The sequence below is a fragment of the Cicer arietinum genome, chromosome 6 (assembly GCF_000331145.2).
Source record: "Cicer arietinum cultivar CDC Frontier isolate Library 1 chromosome 6, Cicar.CDCFrontier_v2.0, whole genome shotgun sequence".
Taxonomy (NCBI): Eukaryota; Viridiplantae; Streptophyta; class Magnoliopsida; order Fabales; family Fabaceae; genus Cicer; species Cicer arietinum.
The window spans coordinates 22,148,158-22,164,707 of NC_021165.2; the positions used below are offsets into that span (position 1 = coordinate 22,148,158).

Here is a 16,550-nt window from a genome sequence, read left to right on the forward strand (position 1 = left end):
ATAAATTGATACAAGTGAGGTAAAAATATTGTTAGCGAAAAATTAAAAGATACTATCGTATTTGATTTGATAAAAATCATCAATAAAACAAGAGAAAAATATTGTATTCCGTCAAAATAAATTATTTTTACAATAATGAGTAACAACATTTGATTTTACTACGTTGTTAGATAATCATAATTGTTATCATTCTAAAACCACGGTTTAGTCCTACTATCGTCGTAAAATATTTTACACAGAGAATGTATGGCTATTAAACAAAAAAAAGTGCTTTTATTTTCATTTTTTATTAAATTTTTATGGTTATAACAATTATAAATCTACCATCCGTACCATTTAATTTAAGACAAAGTAAAACAATTATAAATCCACTATTTTTTGTTTTTGAACAAATTTGTCTATATCTTCAAATAAAACAAAAAAATCAGAAAAATGAGATGCTAGGAGAACATATGTATACAAGTAAATTGAAATGTCAACTTAAACAACACCATCCAACATAAAACAGAAAAATCTTCAATGAAAGAGACACCTCTGATACCCATCATAGAAGATACTCCAACAAAATTAGCTTCCATTTAGTCAAAAATGGTATATTTGAAGTAGTTTAACACTATTTACCTGCTAGGAACTAACAGAAGCATCATGTCAAGGAATCAATAAAAAACAAGTGGATAACAGTTATTCCTTCTTCAATTTACTAACTTTCTGTTGATTTAAAAGACATCCATCACATATTAAGTATTAACCACCTAGTACCTGCTCCTCCTTTTTAGCTCTGCTCTCTTGTTCTGCTGCATGTTCAGCAGCTTTCAACTCGGATATATACTCATTGAACAAAACTTCCCTATCCTCATGTTTCACAGATTTATGTCTTGGGTCATCCCTTAAAAAAATATTAGCTTAACATCATACCACTAAAGGTATATTGCCCTCAAATTATAGAATTTCTCCTAAAATTATACCAAAATTTATACGTAATTGAGCATCAACTTCAAAATATTGTACATAGATTGACTACTACTAAAAGGAATTTTATCATTTTCTTTTGTAGAACCAAGAGAAGTTTCTAAACATGCCTAATCATGGTATGCAAGTATCAGTCCTCTTTCTTATTCTTACTAAGTCCTAGAGAAATTGGAATTGATCTATTTCCCCTTTTTCGATTGTTTCCAGATCGTTTCCAATTCTAGGGGTAAAATACCAAACCAAACAAATTTATTTAGTCAACAAAACAGGAAAGGTTTCCATAGAATTCAACTGATATGAATTAAGCCTGTGAATTGGGCTAACGATTTGAATTGAATAAAAAATAGACCCATCGATTTTGTGTATATATCCTACAGACACAACAATTGGGTTACAACACGTGCCTCAAAGTCCTGCATATCCAAAAACAGATAAGTATGTCGCAACTTCTTCATAATGATTCCATACCCGGGACTAACGGGAGTTAAAAGTTATATCTCCTTGTTCTTAAAGCATTGACTTAAAACTGGCAGCAGCTGCATCACGTATTTCTTGAGCTTTTTCTTCAACAGCTTTCTTCAAAGGAAGCACTCTGAAACACAAACACCAAAACCCATCAACCAGGATTCTGGAAATATCACATTCACATAAAAAACCATTTACCATGCAAAATCCAAAGAGTTTAAAGGGCATAAAGACACACCCACAGTGAGTCCGAGAGTCTGTCATTAGCCTACTACCTGCTGACTCATGTTGCTTTCAAGCATTATCATTAGAAATCATTTCTCTGTCTAGGAAAAGTTCAATATCATGCAAATGAGGATCCAAACTAAAAAAACATATATACAGACAAAGGTAAGAACTTAGCTGAGTCAGATGTACCAAATTTTGAGAAACAAAAATCAAAAGGAATGGCTCACAAGGTGGCATTCATTTTGAATGAACTGTTGCATACAACAAACGTGCTGACACTGGTTAAATAAGAAGACACCTGCTTGCAGTAAGCATGACTTTATTCATTTTCCTTTTTGTCTTTTGTTATAAGGAATCGTGTTATGCCAGCAGAAATTCCCTCTCTCGGAATCCTTGGAAAATAAGGTAAAACATAAAGGAGTAACGAAGGATAAATTATTCTTTCATTCCTAAGGTAACAACTAGATGCGCTAGAGCCTAGAAGGTGGCTATTTTCCAACAAAAACAAGTGTTACTGTTACAACTACCAAGCAAGTATATGGATATTTGAACCCACTGTCTCAACCAAAATATTTCCCAGTATTAATTTAAGCTGAACCATGCACGACCTTAATGATTTGTTCTTTTAACATTATCAATCTGAGACCCTTAGAAACCAGTATTGCAGGATTAGAACCTTGAATGCAGTAGTATAGACCACATGAGTATCACAGAATATTAATAGAAAAAATTGAAAGCAAGCATATAATAGGGATCAAGACATTAACACATATTGCACTCCAATTTTGACAAAATATTGAACTTTCAACTGAAAAGGTAACACAATCTTGGGTTATTAGTCTCTTATAAAGCACTCTTAGGACACTGCTATCAGTCATCACACTGATGTTAATCATCCCAACCTATCCTGGGACATGTGGCTCCTAGCATTATCTTTCATTTCTAAGCCAAAAGATCTACATTTGGCAACATTGTTGCAAATCTGCAATATAAATACTGGATCAGAAAATGGCTGGATTAAACATAAATCTCTCAGGTTGAATACTATAAGGGAAACTGGTGCTGCAAAGTTCCTACCATGATGGGGTCAGTGAAGGGTCACCTATTATAGATCAATTGTACACAGTCTTACCTTGCATTTGCAAGAGGCTGATACATGAAACGAACTTGTGATCATCTACTAGACACACAGTTGTATGCCAAGGCTGATACATTAATCGATCTTGGGATCACCTACTAGACACATGGTTGCATGCCAAGGCACCCCACCCCTTCTATCAAGTTGAACACAATATCAACAAAACTTGCTTGCCACTAAAGGATGCATTATAATCACAATTCAATTAAAAAACCAGCCTATCAAGATAGTCAAATACCAGTCTTTTCTACTTTGTATGTCCAACATACATGAGGAACAGTCCACAAAATTCAAGGACCTTAAACATAATAAAATACTAGATTTTCACAACATTAAGAATGCCATGTATAGAAAGACTCTGAGCTATAAAATAAAACCTCCAAAAAAATATCAAATGATGTGTAAATGGTTGGTCAGTGCAACAGACCAACTAGGCTAGCACACCCTAAAGTAAGATCAGTGCAAAAACTAAAAACCGAAGTAATCTGATGGAGAGGATGATGGTCATGTGAACACATCATATGCAAAGAAAATTAAGTTAGAAAGTTTAAAAATATCCAATTAAATGCAAAGTGGCACCTTTCGTTCAGAAGGTGCTCCCGGTCCTTGCAGTCCAATGCCTCAAACCGTGGATCGTTTCCCCATTTCTTTTGAAAAGTGTGATAATCATTATTGTGATTAATATCCTAAAAAACAAATGATCAGATATCAATAAACTTTCAGTAGTTCCAAACAAATTGAAGGTAGATAGATTTGATAGCAGATCAATTATAAGAACAAATGAGCTCCAAATTGAGGCAACATTAACCTCTGAGGCTTCACTTAATTACTGCTTAAATCCCTCAATTGCAGCCTTCTGTGCTGCAAGTTTTTCTTCGCGTTCTTCTGCCGCACGAGTTTTAACATAATGTCCAAACAAGGATCTCCTAGCAGAATAACTAGGGATGGCCTGTATTGGCACATACTACTATTAATATAAATTTTGCATATGATAACAAAAACAAACCAAGAAAGGGGGTGAGAAAGTATATTTTAAGAGACACCAACATACAAAGATGGAGGGTATGTAATCTTTTTGGAAACAGGATGTAATCAATATGGTAAACTCAACCTAATATGGTAAATTCAAAGTTGAGCAAGATGTAAGCAATGGAAAATGGTTATATTTAATAAGTAAATTACCCCTTAAAAGTCAAAACAAATTTGACAAGCAAAACCATGAAATCACAAAACATTTTAATAATATACATATAAAAAGTAATCAAAGGATAGGCAGTGTTGATGCAGATGCAATACTTGGTGAAGCTATGTTGTTCATTATGCCGCTACAGCAGACGACCACGGAACAGCAGTGCAGCGGCGGCGTCCACTGCGAAGCATTCGATCGGAGATGCGCGTTCAACATGAGAGGCAGTCGTGACTGCGAACCGCGTCAATTAGGGTTTGCAGACGAAATCCCTAAATTACCCCAATGTTTTGTTTGGTTTTTAAGGGTTCAATTTATTTTTAAGTGACCTTATTTGATCTTCTTCTCGAGCGCGAACAATTCTTGCATTCTTCTGCAAGCACAGAGCTCTGTTTTTCTTCTTCGTCGAACACGAGGCTCTCCATTCTTCTCCGTCCTTTGCAAACCCAAGCCCTCTGCTCTTCTCCTTCTTCCACAAACCAAGAAGAATGAAGTTACTGTGAGCCAAAACATAAGCCACGTTGTCCTCTAAACAATGAAATCGTGGAAGGTGCCAAAGCTTACTCCATCTATACAAGGTGCCACAGCTTGTTCTTTTCTCTTGTTATTAGCTTTTAATTATGATTGTCACTGTTTAATTTTATCAGCATTACTATATTTTTTTATAATTGTTTGCATTATTGTGTAATCCAGCTTCTGTCTTATCAGTGGATTATCGGAATCCCGCTTCATATCTAACACCTACACTTTTTGATTGAATGTGTATTCTGGTGTCGGATACCAACACATTGATTATACATTCAATTAATTCATTTTCTCTAATTATTATCGGTGTGTCAGACATATCAATGTTAGTCTCTTGTCTGGTGTCTATGTCAGTATTCGTGTTACATAGGTTCTAATCTCTGCTTACAGGTTCAATTTTCCAGTCATTTAGCATATCTAAGATTTCAGAGCTGTTGGGTAAACAGCACTGGTCAGAGCTCAAACCTCATCTAAGAGTGACCAAACCTGCAACATTTCTAGATCAATTACTTAATGCTGGAGTCGATTCAGAACTTGTTCTTAGGTTCTTTAAGTGGTCTCAGAAAGAGTTCAGACTTTCATATGATCTTGAAGCAACTGCCAAAGTTTTACATTCTCTAGCACATTCAAAAAGGTACCCTAAAGTCAGGTCATTTTTGGATTACCTTGTTAAAAATGAGAAACATACGGTTTCTTCTATTTTTCACTCACTTTTGTTGGGTGGTGGTCCCTCGGGTGCTACTGCTCTCATAATTGATATGTTGGTACTAGCGTACGTGAGAAATTTAGAGTTGCAGTCTGCATATGAAGCGTTTAGGCGAGCTCAAGATTATCGATTTAAATTATCGCTGACTTCGTGCAATCCCTTGTTGAGTGCTCTTGTGAAGGAGAATAAAATTGGTGATATGGAATATGTGTACAACGAGATGATGAAGAGAAGTATTCACCCTGACTTGAACACATTTAACATTTTCATTAATGGTCTTTGTAGAGCTGGTAAGTTGAATAAGGCGGAGGATGTTATTGAAGACATGAAGGCATGGGGGCTTTCACCGAACGTAGTTACTTATAATACTCTTGTTGATGGCCATTGCAAGAGGGGAAGTGCTGGAAAAATGTACAAAGCTGAAGGTATTATGAAGGAAATGCTTGCCAATAAAGTTTGTCCAAATGAAGTTACCTTTAACACTCTTATTGATGGGTTTTGTAAGGATGAGAATGTATTGGCTGCAAAGAAGGCTTTTGAAGAGATGCCAAGGCAGGGATTAAAACCTAATGCAATTACTTATAACTCGTTGATAAATGGTCTGTGTAATAACGGTAAGCTAGACGAGGCTATTGATTTGTGGGATAAAATGGTTGGCTTGGGTTTGAAGCCAAATATTGTAACTTATAATGCTCTTATTAACGGGTTTTGTAAAAAGAAGATGATGAAGGAAGCAAGAATTCTTTTTGATGATATAACTAAGCAAGAGTTGGTTCCCAATGCTATAACATTCAATACATTGATTGACGCATATTGTAAGGAAGGGATGATGGAGGAAGGATTTGCACTGTGTAGTTCAATGCTTGATGACGGGATTTCGCCTAATGTTTCAACCTATAATTGCTTAATTGCAGGCATGTGCAGAAAACAGAACATCCAGGCTGCCAAGGAGCTTCTTAATGAAATGGAGAACAGGGGTTTAAAACGTGATGTTGTAACATATAACATCTTGATAGATGGATTGTGCAAAGTCGGCGAATCAAGAAATGCAGAAAAGTTACTTAATGAAATGTTCAAGCTTGGTTTGAAACTTAATCATGTGACATATAATACTTTGATGGATGGCTATTGTATGGAAGGCAAACTCAAGGCGGCATTGAATGTGAGGGCGCGTATGGAGAAAGAAGGAAAGCGGCCAAATGTTGTTACTTATAATGTGTTGATTAAAGGATATTGTAAAATTGACAAGCTAGATGCTGCAAATAGGCTTCTAAATGAGATGTTGGAAAAGGGTTTGAACCCAAACCGTACTACCTATGATATAGTAAGAATGGAAATGTTGGAGAAAGGCTTTATTCCAGACATAGAAGGACACTTGTATAATATCTCTAGCATGTCTTAAGCCTTAACAAGAACTTGAGATAGATGGGATTTTCGTTATCAGTGTATTATCTACTGTTTAGAGTAGAGCTTCATAAAATATTAACAAGATAAATATCAAGTTGTACAAATCTTGTTTTTAGCTGCATTTTCTGTGCAAGTGTAACACAAGTCTGCCATCTTGTATTGTTGGCATTTCCATTACATACACATTTGTTGTATACAATTAGTTTATTATGTTTTATTGTTTGGCTTTATTTATTATTTAAAAGGCTTGTCTGGTTTTATTTAGATCAAGACTTGCTTAGAAAAGTAGGAATAAATCAATAATGCAGATACTACCTCAATTTTCAAGTAGTATCTTGATTATTGTGCTATACACATATCATCCTCTCTTTCTCGAGCCTTAACTTAAAATAGATTCAGCTAAGATTCAAGTTCGAATTCTCTAAATAATTCATTCTTAATTAAATCTCATTAACCACTTACACTCAACTACATCACCGATTCCTCCAAATAATTCATTCTTAATTAAATCTCATTAACCACTTAAACTCAACCATATCACCGATTTCAAAAATTAGGCAGACAAATACATACAAGTCCTAAACTTGATGTACGGTTAAAATTGAATTTTGCAAACTTAAATTTGGTTAGAAATGAATTTGCTATCATATAATATATTTTTCTCAAACATATATTTGATAAAACAAAACTTATTTGGTTAATACTTATTAAAAGTACTTCTAAATGTAAAATTATTGAAAATGTTGAGTTTGTAAAATATAACATCAGTAGATACAAGAAAAAATGGCAAGTGAAATCTTTCCACTTGCAAAAGAAAAAAGGCAAAAACAAAACTTCTATTAAATTCATGCCAACCAACGATTGTAAGTCAAATTTGATTGGGCTAAAAGATTCAACCAAAAATTCAAAGTGAAATTCTATTTAGCGAACAGCTAAACGATTGGTTAGGGTTATTACATACTACTACTGTTTGGATTGTCTTGTGCTTTTTGACACTCAAACACCATAAGCAATCAATGAATTAAGATATTGTCATTCTTCACGTATTGGAATGACAAGACCTATAAAAAAAGTCCCGGGCAAGTGAAATGGTGAAAAGACCTGTTATTCTATTTTATAATTGCCTGGTAGAAAACAATATCCTTGTATTTGTATATTTATATATATTAACAATTAATACAGATTTAAGCTGAACTAAAATTTGTGGCTCTCACAAAATGAAGCCAAGAATAGTGCGCCGCCAAAAGATGCTTTCCTCCACAGCAGTTCTCACCAATATACAAATACTATACTATACCAGTAGCTAAATGAAAAATAATCTGATTAAAATCAGCTGCACAACCTGCCAGGGAAAATAAACACCAAAATTAACAACTTTTAGTGGAAAATAAACACAACAAGAAGAATGAAGTATGAACATTACATGTAAGCAGTGGAATTATCCAATGGAAGTGCACAATACTGTAACATGAACTTAAGTATTTATGATGTGTGCAAGAGTGCATTGCATCTGTGTAAGCAGAAGCTTTTTATGCGAAATTGTTCTAGTATTTATCGATCGATATTCAAGTAAACTTACTTTATTGTACTTAATCAAATAAGACAAAATGAAGGTTTTCTATTGCTATGATTGTATTGGTGAATATAATACAAAAGGCTATATTCTTTGGATTGTTTAAAATAAAACACAATGGATTAGAATACGATGAAATACACCCCATTCAATTCTCCACTTTTACTTGCTTTCCAATCTGTTGGATATGGAATGAAACAACCCTTTTTCTCTATTCCAACATAAACAAATGTGCCCTAGCAAGTGAATAGTAAATAGTAAATTCTTTACATTCCATATCAATATTGCTTTATCTCATTACATTGCATTCAATTCTACTCCACATTAAATATCCACACATAAAGAGAAGCTTTGATTTTGGCAAGTACAGCAAGGCGCATATCAGAAATGGTAAACTCGATAGGCAGATAGTCGCCGACACCATATGAGAAAAATCTTTATAGCATGGTTATAGTAATAAAATGAATAAAAACAAGCTTACTAAAGTTGAATATAGGAAGCAAGACTTGAGAATTACTTTAGCTGAACCAAGATGAAGATTGCACGCAGCAGAACACCATCTTAAGGATTGAAGATACTTGAACCACTGATATTGACAGCAATTAGTACCGCTATGCTAGTAATCACAGCAAGCCAAATTAAGGTTGATCCTGCATTTTAAAGTTTTAATTTTATGAGATGCTTTATGAATCTTATAAATATTCAGACAATACATGTCCATGTCAGACAAGGTTAAATTAGAAATTATAAGAGCATGGTACCTCCAGAACCTTGAGAATTATCAGAACTAGGAGTTGATTCCGCATTGGCAACAGGAGATTTTGATACTTTAGGCCCTATATTTGAGCCATTATCCAAACCTTTGGTAAACCCTGCTTCAGATGCTACTATACCTTGAAATTCTTCGCTAACAATTAATGCAGCCAAAACATCCATAAATGATTCTTTATCTGTTTGGTACGCAGAATCTCTTAGACCCTTCTTATCGGGGTTATTTGCTTCTTCTGTATCCGATAACTCATCATCCGAAACATCTATATCAATGGAATCCTCCTCGGTCATGTCATCTTCCTCATCCTCCACATATGCTTTATAAGTTAGCCTAAGCAATATCTCCCCAGATGATCCCTTCCGTAAAAACCCCAAACCCCCTTGTAAAACCACAATTCTGTCTGTTGGTACGGTATCTTGAAGAGATCCCAAATCAACCTGAATGCATTTTCAAATGAGAAACATACACATCAGAAAAAAATACAAAATTAACGATAAATCCCGTATATCTCCATTTGTATCAATTGCAAACATCGAAACTCAATACAACAAACATAATTTGTGTAGAGTCTTGAATAACAATAGTGGCAAAGTCACTACTTTTAAAAATGGAATACCTTGAAAACAATAAAAACTATACTACACATGTCAAACTTTGATGCAAGGGATTGAGAAGATAAAATGTAGTTTGCAATAACTACTCACACCATTAACAAAAAAATTAAGTTCACAGCATTCAGAATATTCTTTTCTGTGTTTTTCAATGGGGGCCACGATGGCCGAAAAGTGTGGTATTTTTTACGAATACACTACATCTTCGTGGCATGGAAATAGTAAATATGGTTGCTACAAAGCCCAGCACATCGAAGCAGCTGGCCTCAAACTGGACATTTAATTAACGAGAAAATGTTGGAAAAGTGACCACAAAAACATGTTATTGTCATTAAAATTTAGCATGCAGCATTATGGACCAAAGACAGACAGATGCTAAGCCGCAAAAAATAACTAATTGTATTATCTACGCAAAGTAGACTGTGAATGAAGTGTATAACTATAAGTAGAGAAAATGAGGAATAAAACATTGTCCAAATACTTTAGGCATTGCACATAATATATACCTCTCCTGTACCAATAGTCAAATCTGCAAATCCCAGTGCGTCTTTTACTTGGATACTTAACTTCTGCTTTTTAGGGTTGGAAACAAGCATATGGAAATCCTGTAGTGCTAGAACATATTAGTACGAGGGAAAATGTAGAAGTAACATAACCATAGATGAATTGGGGAATCAAAGACAACACCTGATTCCAAATTGGCATTCCAGGGGGCCCAATAACAGTAGTCTGACTGTTCTTTTTGCTGCGTATGGTTTGATCTCCAAGGCTAAGTATAACATAAGGATCTGTCTTACCTGGAAAAACAGAAAAACGAAAAAATTGAGTAAGGTAGATAGTACAACATAATTTCACTTTATTTCGTCACTAAATTTTTGTTTATGCCGAAACTGGTAATTAAAGAAAGCACGGATAAGATAGAATGGGGTACAATAAACTTTAAATAGGCACCTAATTACAATCATCAGAAATGTATGAGAGGTTTAAGAATTGACAATTATGTATAGAAAACAAAACATTTCACTATGTATAGAAAATTAGAGGGTGAAACAAAAAATATGACCACATAGCATAAATTACTAAATAGACAAAAGAAAATTTATTAAATAGCAAAGAAAGTTCCAATTGTCAAGTACAAGTAATCTAAAAATGCAACAATTTACTTAAAAGCAAATACAAGACAATAGATTTTACCAAAAATATAAGGAAGCTTTCGAGCATCCACAAGAGTGACTGATAGTTCACCAACAGAATCCATGTTTCCTTGCATTTCTCCCGATTTAACACCATCAGCAACGGGACCAACAGCTTTTCCCTTTTGGATATCCAAAACAATTTTATTTGGCCGTACAAATAGTTTAGGTAAATCTACTGTAAGAAGTTTGGTCAAAAACCTACAAGAGAAAGGCCAAAATATTTACATTACAACTACTGAGAGGGATACAAATTCATAGCCAATCTATAGATAATAAATGCATAAAGATGAAGAGAACATAGAATTTGCCGACTAAAAAGAAACAAAGGAAAATTCAACATAAAATTTAAAAAAAATTGCATAGCCATTTACTGTTTAACCAAAATAAATATGTAATATGGAGTAACAAAATACATGTTTTAATACTTCCAAATAGTACCACTTTAAAAATACATGTTTTAATACTTCACAAATAGTACCACTTTAAAAATGCATTCACACAAGTGCACACATACTGCTTCACAAGCATCAAATACATGTTTTAATACTTCACAAATAGTACCACTTTAAAAATGCATTCACACAAGTGCACACATACTGCTTCACAAGCATCAAATACATGTTTTAATACTTCACAAATAGTACCACTTTAAAAATGCATTCACACAAGTGCACACATACTGCTTCACAAGCATCAAATGCAATGAACTAGTAACGGTAAAAAAACAGATGAAACTTACATTGAGAGAACTGGAATTGCTGACCATGCCCAACGATGCACGAAAGAAGAAAACAACAAAAGTGAAAGCAACAATATGTTAGATATTCTTCAAAAATATGTATTTGAAATGCAAGGAAATGCAACATAGATGCGCATGTGTAATGTTCGTACCACTTAAAGACACCTATGTGACGAGAGGCTTAGATGCAAAACTAATCAAGAGCTTTCACCTAATGTCTGTACCACTTAAAGACTCCTATGGTGGCGGAAAGGGAGGATCCCGAGGTTCATTTGTTAAATTGATCATTAAGACTTCAAATTCGCAAGTAATGAGGAGGTATCAATTATCAAGCCAGTCTTTATAACCAGTTAAAAAAACCATACGGCCGATATATAACTTACATCAGCACCAGGAATCATGTCTAAGTGGAAGTCCATGTTCAAAACATGCTTAGAGAATTGACATAAAATTATCTCATTCATACAACTATGCTAATTTTTTGTCACAGCTTTAAGAAATACGATGATTATCACTTGTTTTTGTTGTTAGCTGGCACCTTGGACAATGGTGCAGTGTGATTATCAATTTGGGTCGAGCAGGCATAGATGATATTCACACTACATCTTGTTTTTGTAATCATTTTATAAAAAGCTGTGTTTTTAGTTGAATTGCTTACACAGGCACTCAGGTCCAAGTAAATTTAAAGAATAAAAATTTCTAAGATTTACAAAAAATGGACATACCCATTAAATTGAACAAACGAAATGGTGAAAGCTCAAACTTGATCTTTGGAAGTGAAACAAAAGCCCACGAAGCAGCTCCCACCCAAGGTTCTGTTGGTATTAGTCGCAACTTTACCCAAAGTTCACCATCAATGTCAAAATCCCGAACACCAACTGGTACAACTATTGGAAAAATGCCAAATTTCAGAGAAAGCATTAACAACATGCGAGCACCTCCAGTGTACCTAAGGCCTATCTGGTACCTAGATAAAATCAAGGGAAATAAATTGCTCATATTAAGCATATGATAATACAAACCTAAATAACACAATAGACTTGGATCTCAGGAATATAAATAAATCCAGAAATACAATTACGTCTAAAATCATAAATAAGCATATGATAATACAAAAGATATGATAAAAAAGAACATTATCAAAACAACAATTCTAATGCAATAGAAGAAAACTAAGCTAAAAAATAAATTTTTTCAATATTTGATAGCCAACAAAAGGTTTCACTTAAGCTATGACTACCGACAACACACCATTCGGCTTAAAGTGAACCTACTCACTTGCCTCATGCCACAAAAACAAACCTCCTCCATTAACATTTTATTGTCCAACCATGTCCTTGTCTTCTCATCATTTTAAAATTGTCATTACATTAACCGAAATCGACCCCAATGTCAATCTGATGAGTACTATTATTCCAATGAGCATACATAAAAATAAAAATAAAATGCAATTTGAAAATAACTTCATTGAAAGAATAAAAAAACTTTTCAGCAGATATCATTAAATACACAGAAGAAAATAGAACATATAGCAATCTGGTCAAGAGTTACTCATACAATACAATGTAATAAAGCACATGAGAGAAGCACAACATAACTTATAGCAACCAATTCAAGAGTTACTCATACAATAACAATGTAATAAAGCACATTAGAGAAGCAAAACATACTGCAAATCATTAACACGGCGAGAAGTCCTGCGTTCAACATTTCTAACAGACAAAGGCTCATCCCCTAATGAGAATTGCTTAATCTCAACCCTTTCAACATAATCAGGCTTCTGTAGATCATCAATAACAGGCTGAAGTAACCCAATAATCCAATTCTCAAGTCCACCTCTATAAACCTTCCACAACTTCCCCAAAACCATGTTCACCCATTCAACCGATTCTTTCCTCTGCAAATCCTTTTCCAAAAACAAAGAAAAACTAGTAGGAACCTGTGGCCACACACCACGCAAACTATCTTCACTACTACTAACTTTGTTCTTCCTTCTCCTAAAAGTCCATAATTTATCAAAAACAACACCAACAAAGAAAAAAAACACAAACAAACCAACTACGTTTCGGTTAATCGGAGGCGACGGAATCGGGTGAATAACACCCAATTGAGTTCTGAGCTTATCCACAATTGGATCTTCTTGAAAAGTAGTGAAATTTGAACCCAATTGAACCTGTGATGACTCTTGCATCTCATTGTTAGCAGCTTCAAGTTCATTATCATCATTTGAAATTCTATCAAGAACGAAACTTTTAGCACCCCTTGTTGTTGTATTGGCGAATTGAGGGTTCTTCCAATTCGAAGCTTGTTTGGGAATTGAACAGGAGTGAATACTCCATTTTCTTCTACGGAATTTGCGATTGGAGTAATAATAATTTGAAATGAAGCGTTTTTTCTTCATGGTTTTGGAAAGGGGAAAGGAAAGGAGAGTATTGGAAGAAATACCATCATTGTTGTTGTTGTTGTTGCAGGGACAGAGAGAGAAGTGAAAGTGAAAAGTGGGAGAAGCTTGTTGAAGAATCATTTAGTGTGAAATGCCCAAACAAATGGTCATGACAATGAATATGAATATTAATGTTGAACAACATCAATGATGGTATTTGTTGAATCCAAAAGCATGAATTAATTGATATATAAATGTTTAAAATTGGAAATTGAAATGGAATTGGAACTGTGGTATTGAATAAAAGGACTATGAGAAACGTAAACCTTGGAAGGTTGAAGTGCCATAAAAGAGAGAAAGAAAAAGTGTGGAAAATGCGATAATTGAATTCAGTTGAGTTGAATTGAATTGAATGAAGAAAGAGGAATAATATATCGGACACGTTTTAGTGGGAATTTCAACCTAGATTTATGGCCTCAAAAATAAGGACTACGTGGATTATCATTATGACCCAGGAGGTTCAGACCTCCACTTTATGTTTTTCATTTGCACTTTTATTTCTAGGTTGAATAAATTTCATATATTTTTAGTCGGTATATCAAATTTTCAGTTACACGTGTATTTAGCTATTATAAAATTTTAATATTTTGTTTTTAATTTTGGTTAAAAACAATTTTTTTTAGTCTGGACGAAAATAATTTTAGTTTCAGTTATTAAATTAATATATAATTTTTTTTAAATATATTTAAATATAATAAAAATTTATTCCACATAAAAAAAATTAAAAATATGATTTATAAGTCGATATATTTGTTACTTTATCTTATTATATTAAAAAGAGTTATATATAATTTGTCTGAAGTTTAGAAAATTAAAATTCTTGAGAAAATGTTTTTTATTGTTTTAGATGTATTTAACAAAAATTCAAAAATAAAAAATTCAAAAAAATATATATGTTTCATTTTTTAAAAGATTAAAAAATATTTGTACAATAATTTATTAGGAATTAAATTTTCTTTTATAGAAATTAAAAATAAAATGTTCAAATTTTATAGATATTAAAAATATCTTTAACTTTAGAAAAACTATTTCATTTTTAGTCTATACACTAACAAAAATTAATGGAAATTAAAAATTCAAATAAATATAAGGATAAAAGATATATTTTGAAATTTCACTGCAATTATAAACGTATTCAATTCTTATTTTTATTATAACTAATTTGTAACCCGTGCGTCTATACGGAAACAACGATTTTAATAAATAAATTGTTATATTAGTTTATATATATATATCAAATTTCATAAATTTTATTGACATTATAAAAATAAGTTGACTTAAAAAAAATAATTTACAATATAAAAATAAAAAAAAAATAATAATTCTAATTTAACTTAAAAACTAGTTTCTTGTACGCTCAATGTTATTGATAAAAAATATGACTTCAACATCACTCTTTAATCTTACTCAAATGATGATGTCTTATTTTTGAATTCTACACACAATCTATTTTCTTTCCAAAAAATTTATCATAAAACAATACTTTTAATTTTAAACAAATAAAAACAATAATTATTAAAAAAAAATTAAATAATTAGATTAGATTAAATAAGAATTTTTAAAATAATGGACATGGACATATATAAAATAAGTAAATTAGTAAATGTAAAGATGAATAAGTAACTTAATAATGAATTTTTATTTTTATTATTTAAAATATGTTATTTATATGAAATACATGACATTTAAGAATTCATATAAATTTTGTTGTATCAAGTGGAAAAATATATTTTATTTTAGTACTACTTACAAAATACTAAAGAAAAATAATTTTCCTATTACAAACAAAAAATTACAATACACATAAAAACTATGAGTATCTTTTATCTTTGAATTTGCATGTTAGTCTTGTATAGTAGTTTTTAATTTTGATAAAATAGTGTTTGAAGTTTGAAAAACCACTAATTTCAATGAATCAATGAAATGAATTGTTTCTTTAATTCCTACATAAATTTTTTATTTTCTTAAATAAATTATTATTTTTCTTTTCAATATTCTGGAAATTTAATTGAATTCATGCTAAGAAGCCTAAATAAATTTTATGTTTACTTAAATAAATTATTATTTTTTATTTAATATAACTGTATGCCAAACACTATTTATTAGACAACTCAATAATAATATTATTTTATAATAAATTTATAAATTATAAAATTATTTTACAATTATTTATAATAAAATTATAATTTATAAATTATTTTACAATTTGATATTAATATATATTATTATCAAATTATTTTATAAGTTATTTTATAATAAATTTATAAATTATTTTATAATATTATTAGTCATTTACCAATGGTAGTAATTTATAATAAATTTATAAATTATAAAATTATTTTACAATTATTTATAATAAATTTATAATTTATAAATTATTTACAATTTGATAATAATTTATAATTTATATTATTATCAAATTATTTTATAAGTTATTTTTTAATAAATTTATAAATTATTTTATAATATTATTAGTCATTTACCAATGGTAATAATTTATATTATTAGTCATTAAACTCAATAGAAAAAAACTACCTAATCACTCATAAATATCGACATAAATATCCTTCTTTCATTAACAATTATATTATT

General features: G+C 31.8%; 2 protein-coding genes and 1 long non-coding RNA gene across 4 annotated transcripts; 1 reads left to right on the forward strand and 2 right to left on the reverse strand.

Moving 5' to 3' along the window:
• Positions 1-303: 303 nt before the first annotated feature.
• On the reverse strand, positions 304-4,237 carry LOC105852309 (uncharacterized). Its single transcript, XR_001144150.3, has 4 exons — positions 4,097-4,237; positions 3,609-3,749; positions 3,380-3,486; positions 304-1,561 (listed from the first exon to the last, which is right to left on the reverse strand). It is a non-coding gene; the product is annotated as an uncharacterized lncRNA (long non-coding RNA).
• A 188-nt stretch (positions 4,238-4,425) lies between these two features.
• On the forward strand, positions 4,426-6,841 carry LOC101506882 (uncharacterized). The gene is made up of 2 exons (XM_004505678.4): positions 4,426-4,564; positions 4,902-6,841. The coding sequence occupies exons 1-2, from the start codon at positions 4,522-4,524 to the stop codon at positions 6,617-6,619; spliced, it is 1,761 nt and encodes a 586-aa protein (XP_004505735.1). The 5' UTR covers positions 4,426-4,521; the 3' UTR covers positions 6,620-6,841.
• An 867-nt stretch (positions 6,842-7,708) lies between these two features.
• Positions 7,709-14,370, reverse strand: LOC101507427 (synaptotagmin-2). 2 transcript variants are annotated; one of them, XR_012163431.1, is made up of 9 exons: positions 13,186-14,370; positions 12,241-12,482; positions 11,516-11,534; positions 10,775-10,974; positions 10,268-10,377; positions 10,087-10,185; positions 8,959-9,406; positions 8,679-8,847; positions 7,709-7,966 (listed from the first exon to the last, which is right to left on the reverse strand). XR_012163431.1 is itself a non-coding variant. In XM_004505680.4 (9 exons), the coding sequence occupies exons 1-8, from the start codon at positions 14,037-14,039 to the stop codon at positions 8,759-8,761; spliced, it is 2,061 nt and encodes a 686-aa protein (XP_004505737.1). In that variant the 5' UTR covers positions 14,040-14,369; the 3' UTR covers positions 7,709-7,966; positions 8,715-8,758. The 2 variants fall into 2 exon arrangements, 1 of the variants encoding a protein (XP_004505737.1); XM_004505680.4 differs by having other exon boundaries at positions 8,715-8,847; positions 13,186-14,369.
• Between the last annotated feature and the right edge of the window lie 2,180 nt (positions 14,371-16,550).